Source organism: Hydra viridissima, unplaced genomic scaffold, assembly GCF_058129835.1.
Source record: "Hydra viridissima isolate aposymbiotic clone 2 unplaced genomic scaffold, HvirCarnegie_v1 scaffold_18, whole genome shotgun sequence".
In the NCBI taxonomy this organism is placed as follows: domain Eukaryota; kingdom Metazoa; phylum Cnidaria; class Hydrozoa; order Anthoathecata; family Hydridae; genus Hydra; species Hydra viridissima.
Genome location: NW_028324317.1, coordinates 1022501 through 1030000, shown reverse-complemented (window position 1 = coordinate 1030000; position 7500 = coordinate 1022501). Strand labels below are relative to the sequence as shown.

Here is a 7500-nt window from a genome sequence, read left to right as displayed (position 1 = left end):
TTTTAACGAATTTTAAAGTAAATTTTGACTTTAAAAGTGAAAAAGTTGTAGTGCGCATTGAAACCCTCTTAGTTTTTTTCGTTTTTCTATGAGTTTATACCACTAGCTATTTAAAAATCTTAATTTCAACTGCCTGTTGATGTCATCTAAATTTTAATCATGTTCTAAGCACATCAAGGTCCAAGATGAATTTTTCAACTTAATTTTTTTTTCTAGATGGGTCATCAGGAATGCAAACAATCTCTCGTTTGGATTTCTACAACAGTATTCAGCAGCAGGAGGCTCCAAATTTCAATGAAAAAATGGACTTAGCTGATCAAAATTTATTATCAAGAAATCAATATACCGAAGAACTAAAAACAGTATACAAGCGCCAAATGTCGAGGTTGAAAGCTATTTTTAGAAAAATGTGGTCGTCTTCATCCAGAACTCATGAAATATTTATTAAGAAGCATGGCCCTTGGCTGCAAGGGAGTTTCCAAATACCGGGTACCCCATCCACTCCATCATCAGCAGGACGACAAAGAAAAAGTTTTGTCGATTCTAGTGAACGTTCAAAGAGGAGAAAAACAGAACAGCTCAGGAAAGATGTGGAACCAGAAGATATTGTTTTTGCAGCTGAAACTTGTTTGACAACAAGTGGCAAAAGAAGTGCTGCAACCGTCCTCAAAGATCTTAAAACATCTCCCAAACGAGCGGGAAAGTATAAAAAAGCCTATCGCAGCAGTCTTGAACCTACAAAAAAATCATTGACACCGTTAGAGGCTCTTTTAATATTTACTGACGCAGGCCCAACAAAATCTCAATATGAAATCGTACGTACAAGTGACAAGAAGCAATGGCCCTGCTACAGTATTTTTGTCGAAGGAAAAAAAACATCCTATCCTGATCCTGATTTGTTCACTGTCACAGAAAGTTTACCTGAAGTAGACTTACAAAGTCTGTTAAACCATACTGCCGAAAGATTGGTGTTGTATTTAGAAGAAGTTATCAAGACTCTAACGGAAAGTGGGCGTAAACATATGAAATTATCTACGAAATGGGGTTGTGATGGCTCCCAGCAGACACAGTTTAATCAAAAGTTTGAGGATGAGTCTAATTCTGATGCCAGTATATTTCAATGCTCAATGGTTCCACTACAGCTAACTTGTGGAGTAAATAAAAAGTTTATCTGGCAAAACCCTACACCATCGTCTCCAAGGTTTTGCAGGCCAATTCGAATTAGGTTCATAAAAGAAACTGCTGATGTAATAGCTGAAGAAATTGCTTACATGGAAAACATAATTGCAGGCTTGAAACCAACTCATTTTCAAGACATAGCACTAGAACATGTGATAATGTTAACTATGAATGACGGAAAAGTCTGTAACGCAGCAACCACCACTAAATCGACCATGCGATGTTATATTTGTGGAGCAACATCAAGACAATTTAATGATTTGGACAGAACATGTGTTGACAATCAAAGCAGCTACAAATTTGGACTATCCATTCTGCATGCTAGAATACGGTGTTTTGAAAGTCTCCTTCACCTATCATATAAATTGCCTGTAAAAAAATGGCAGAAAAGGCTGAATGAAGATGAGAAGAGACTCATCTCAGATAGGAAAAAGAAAATCAAAAATGAATTCAAGAGCAAAATGGGCATTCTTGTCGACATACCTAAGGTTGGATTTGGGAATACCAATAACGGCAACACAAGCAGGAGATTCTTCAACGACCCGGAAACATCTGCAGATATCACTGGAGTAGACTTCCGTTTAATTTCCAGAATGAAAATTATCCTAGAAGTAATTTCCAGTGGCCACAAGATTGATGTAGAAAAGTTCAGACAGTATACTTTGGATACTGCAAAGCTTTATGTTGAACTATACCCCTGGTGTCCAATGACTCCAACTCTGCATAAAGTTTTAGTACATGGTCCTGATATAGTAGAGAATGCGCTTTTGCCAATTGGACAATTGTCGGAAGAGGCTGCCGAAGCCAGAAACAAACATTTCCGGGAGTACAGACTTAGCTATGCTAGAACATTTTCTAGAAAAGATTGTAACCAAGATATCATCAATAGGTTATTGTTAACATCCGACCCTCTGTTGTCCAGCATTGGGAAAAAGAAACACAAACATACAAAGCCTTTTTCAAAAGAAGCTGTGGAATTGCTTCTTCCTGGAGAAGTCTAAGATTCCGACACTGAAAACAACGAAAATGAACAATATTCTGACAATGACGAAGTGAAATCTAATTAAATATCAAAATATAGTATGTTATTTACCATAATAAAGTTTGAAAAATAATATATCTTTTAATTCCTCAAATCCTATTGAATAGAATAAAATGTAATCCCTAAAGTACCCATCTTTCCCCTATATTGAACGCCACTGGCTTGGATTTGTACAAAAAACATTTAATTTACAATTTCTTGTCATATGGTAAAGTTTTCAGCTGTTAAAATGAGAGAAATAATTTTGGCCAGCTAAAATCGTCAAATAATCCTACGTGCAACGGTAGAACTTATGGCTGAAAATAAAAATAGCGTTTGTATTGGATAGACAGCTGAACAGGCTCAGGAACTATTGTTTGCATCACTTGATAGAGATCCATCAAGTGAAGAAACGTTAACATCTGATGATGATGAAGAGGAAGAAGAAGTTGTTGAAGTAACAGCAGACAGCTCAGAATATACTAAATTATCAGATGATGCTGATTTTCAAGTAGATACTCCTACAATTTCAAAAGTAGAGAATAAGTCAACACCAGTATTAGGAGCTAGAAGATGTAGAGCTCGTGGTGGAGTTAGAGGCACTAGAAGCATTTATGGTACAAATAGTCAAGGGAGAATAAGTTATACAAATCAGGTATTAGAAAGAGGAAATATACATAATGATAGAGCTGGGGAAATAAGTCCAGGTAAAACTAATGAAATAGTTGAAACTGAAGTGGAAGTTGGCAATACAACAAATGTTTATAAGTTCCCAAAAAGTAATGAAATGACAAAAATGGCAAAAACAAAGACTAAACAATTCTAAAAGTTGAGTTGTGAGCATTTTTATACCATTTCAAGAGTTTTGAGATTTGACGACAAAGCAACTTGATTATTAAGACGCAGCAATGACACCTATTCGTGAGGTTTTTGACATTTGGGTACAAACACTTTCAAATAGTTTTAGACCATATGAAAATGTTACTGTTGATGAACAGCTGGTTCCTTTTTGTGGACGTTGTTCCTTTAGACAATATATAAAACCCAAACGAGCTAAATATGGGTTAAAGCTATGGTTATTGTGTGATTCTAGTTCCGGCTATGTCTTGAATGCACAAATTTATAATGGTGGTGTTCATGGGGATGGCCCAGAAAGAAATCAAGGGCAACGAGTAGTACATGATCTAGTTGAAGCCATAAAAGGATCTGGAAGAAATATTACACTGGACAACTTTTTCACATCAGTAACACTTACACAAGAACTTTTGGAGAAAAAATTAAGTCTAGTTGGAACGATGCGCAAAAATAAAAAAAAATTCCTACATATTTTTTACCTGCTCGAACACAAGAAGTCTACTCATTATTGTTTGGTCACCATGAACAATTATTTTTAGTCTCATATGTCACAAAGAAAGGAAAGTTAGTCGTTCTGCTTAGTAGCAATCATCATGATGCAGAGTTATCGAACTGCTCTGACAAAAAACCACAGATAATTCTGAACTATAAGTCAACGAAAGGGGGAGCAGATACTCTTGACCAAATCGTCTCTACTTTTTCTACAAAGAGAATGACCCGCAGGTAATTATAAATATAGCAATACTCTATTGTTTTTAAAAGAACTCGGTAAATCTCAGGTAGCAAACCAACTCCAGTCAATACTGTTACTTCCAAATTTGTCTTCAAACTTACACGATTCTATTTGCAAGTCACTTGCAAATATTTCATCATGAAATGTTGAATTAAGTTCTTCAATGTTCTTCAACGATCCACAAAATAACACAAAAAGAAGCATTGATGAAAATAAAGCAAAAGATAAAAGTAATTTTGGTGCGAAAAGAAAATGACGTAGATGCAAGCTCTGTGTTAGATCACTTGATAAAAAAGTTCTAAGTACTAGTGATAAATGTAATAATTTTGTATGCTACACACAGCAAAATTCTTTGTGAACACTGTGCAAAGTAAAACATACATGCATATATATATATATATATATATATATATATATATATATATATATATATATATATATATATATATATATATATATATATGTAAATGTGTGTGTTTAGATTTTTTTTTTTTAATAATAAGGTGATTTATTATTTTTGGTAAAACAGAATAAAATTATCTTTGTTAATCTTTTTAAACAACGAATTATTTTATTAAAACCATAATAATTGCGTTGGGTCAGTATGGACCCCAACGTAACAAGTGCAAGTCAATTAGCGACGGCATAGTAGGGTAAAATGTAAAACAACAAAGTATTGATTTTAGAAGCCATGTCCAAATAGGAGGGGAGGGGATCGTCTCGAAATTTGGATTTATAATTTAAAATTATATTTTTTATTTCTAATTTATATATCTAACATGAAATTGTAATTTAAGCTTTTTACTTATTTAAATTCCTTTTTTTTTTTTAATTTAGGTTTTAAATTTAAATAACTGATTTAAATTGCTATTATAATTATTTAACGAATAATAAACTTTTTTTTTTCAAACTTATTGCTAAAATGTTAAATTTGATGTTCTAATTTAAATTCATATTTTAAACTCATAATTCGACTATTTAATGTAAATTTCTAATTAAATATTTGTATTTACATTTTTAATATAAACAACTTATTTAAATTTCTAGTTTAAATTTGTAGTTTGAATATCTAATTTATTTTCTAACTAAAATTACTTATTTAAAGTTTTGAACTAAAGATTCAAATTAAACTTTCTGATTCTCACGTTGTTATTTCTAATTTAGTTTTCTAATATAACTTTCTAATTAATATTTCTAGTTTAACTTTCTTGATTGACTTTCTATTATAATTTCTTACATAAGTTTCTAATTATCTAAGTTAACTAAAATAAAATACGTTTAATTCAAAATTTTACCTTAATCTTCTTATGTAAATTTCTAAATCAAATTTCTAGTTTAAGTTTCAAGTTTGATTTTCTAATTTAATATCTAGAATTAGTTTCGAATTTAAATTTCTGGTTTAAAATTCAGTTACAAATTTCTAATATAAGCTTTTTCTTTAGTTTTATTAAATTTGAACTTCTAAATAAAAACAATTGTTTAAATTTTAAATTTAGACTTCTGATTTCTGGTTGAAATTTCTTATTAAATTAAATAATATTTAATGAAAATAAAATTAATAATTTTACTTTCTAATTAAAACTTCTAACTTTTAAGTTTAAACATTAAAATTATTATTAAGTTTATCTATTATTAAGTTTAGAATTTTATTTTAAAATTCTAAGTTGAATTTCTTACTTACTTTGTTGATTTAACTTTCTAATTAAAATCTGAAATTATATCTAATATAAGTTTCTAACTTTGATTTCTAGTTTATATTTCTAAATAAAATTTCTAACCTAAATTTTTAATTAAAATTTCTTGTTGAAATTTCAAGTTGAAATTTCTTGTTGAAATTTCAAGTTGAAGTTTTTTGTTGAAATTTCAAGTTGAAATTTCTTGTTGAAATTTCAAGTTGAAATTTCTTGTTGAAATTTCAAGTTGAAATTTCTTGTTGAAATTTCAAGTTGAAATTTCTTGTTGAAATTTCAAGTTGAAATTTCTTGTTGAAATTTCAAGTTGAAGTTTTTTGTTGAAATTTCAAGTTGAAGTTTCTTGTTGAAATTTCAAGTTGAAGTTTTTTGTTGAAATTTCAAGTTGAAATTTCTTGTTGAGATTTCAAGTTGAAGTTTTTTGTTGAAATTTCAAGTTGAAATTTCTTGTTGAAATTTCAACTTGAAATTTGTAATTTACATCTCTAATTTTCATTTCTTCTTTAAATATCTGCTATAACTTATTTCTTTTGACTTTTTCTATCAAGCCATACCACTAATTCAAACTTCTGGTAAATTTTTTTTCTGAGCAATATTTCTTTAGAACATTTCTTCTAAAAAATTGCTTGTATATGAGTGTGTTTTTTAAACTTTTCCTATAAAATCATTTATAAATAAATATAAAAAAATTCCCCTATTTTAATTTTCTTTATATTTCATTTTTAATTTTCTTTTCCTAAATTCTTTAAAATTTTGTATTTAATTTAGCAATTCACATTTTATGCACTGCTTTTTATTTTCCTTTAATTTCTTTTTTTAATTTTTTCCTTTTGTTTTTGTTTAAATTGAAGATAAGCGCTTGCGTATTTGTGGAATATTTTTTGAGAACGTTTTCATATAATATATAATATATACCCAGCAAACATTGACAGACGGGTACCGTATGGTTTTTAACTGGGCTTATGGGAACGGGATTTAGAAGGGTTTGTGTTCTGATTTCCAGACGGGTCCCGTATGGTTGAAAAATTAAGCAAAAATAGTAATATGGGCCGCATGTGGTAATTATAAGGGCTAAGAAAACTGGGATTTTTACGGGTTTCCCATTAGGGACCCATCTGGTGAAAGTAATATGCGGAAAAATCTATGCAATCAGACCATTATCGCCATTTGCAACTTACCTTGTGCAAAAAAAGTTTTTACAATATAACGTATAAATTAAAGTTATAATCGTTTTCTCGTTTTATGTTTTTTATGAAACTCTATATAAAAAGTTGTTATAACTATTTTTGTTTTTTATACATAAATTTTTCTCTTTTTCTTTCTTTAGTAAAAAGTTGAAAATTTTACAAAGTTTTACATGCAATTTGAACAATAAATACTTCTAAGAATTCATTAATATTTACGTTTATGAAAAGTAACGCCACAAGGAAATGCATATAATATTATAAAGTTGACGTGAGTGTTTTCATTTTTGTCTTACTTCCTTGTGGCATATATTCTTAGAATCATGAATAGATTTTGAAGACCATTGAACATTTTTCTTTAAAACCAAAAGTGCAATTTAGTAATATTTTATTCCTATACAAAGGAGATTGTAGAGTATGGATTTTTTCTATTTTCGTTTACATTTTGTAGCAGAGTAACTTACTGTGTAAATTCTGTACTGTGTTACTGAGTAAGATGTTATATGCAATAGTTGCATTCGATGAAGAAAACAATACAGATTACGTACCACTAATTTGGTTAGTGAATGCTATGAGTGAAAATGTGTTATCAATAATTTCCTCTAGAAAATCTACAGATTTTTATTGGCCTTGCTGGACAAATATGAAAAAAATAGACTTAGCTAAATCAATATGTCAAGAACCTGAGGTTGGATGGCTTAGGTTTACAGGAAGAATTTTGTCAACTGCAGGTAGTTTATATAATATTCTCAAAGATAGTAAAGTAATAATTTTGATAATTTTTTATAAACTTATTTAAGCATTTAATCATAATTTTTGAAATTTGAAAATAAAATT

The 7500-nt window shown here is 29.7% G+C and overlaps 2 protein-coding genes, 1 long non-coding RNA gene and 1 pseudogene across 21 annotated transcripts in view; 3 read left to right on the top strand and 1 right to left on the bottom strand.

The window, feature by feature from the left end:
- The window catches only part of LOC149876724 (uncharacterized), a 316490-nt gene that overhangs the window by 11534 nt on the left and 297456 nt on the right, over positions 1 to 7500 (top strand). The window lies entirely within an intron of this gene.
- LOC149876741 (uncharacterized) overlaps positions 1 to 7500 on the bottom strand; it is a 103393-nt gene that overhangs the window by 19076 nt on the left and 76817 nt on the right. The window lies entirely within an intron of this gene.
- LOC149876744 (uncharacterized) lies at positions 225 to 1246 on the top strand (annotated as a pseudogene).
- LOC149876737 (uncharacterized) overlaps positions 6486 to 7500 on the top strand; it is a 112021-nt gene continuing 111006 nt past the window's right edge. For 16 of the 19 annotated variants that reach the window (XR_016448528.1, XR_016448519.1, XR_016448532.1 and 13 more), the window contains exon 1: positions 7097 to 7394. Coding sequence is in view for 1 of the 19 variants with exons in the window: in XM_090075084.1 (XP_089931210.1) it covers positions 7160 to 7394 (235 nt within the window). In the remaining 18 variants the exon portion in view is untranslated. The other 3 variants (XM_090075083.1, XM_090075081.1, XM_090075082.1) reach the window with 2 other exon arrangements.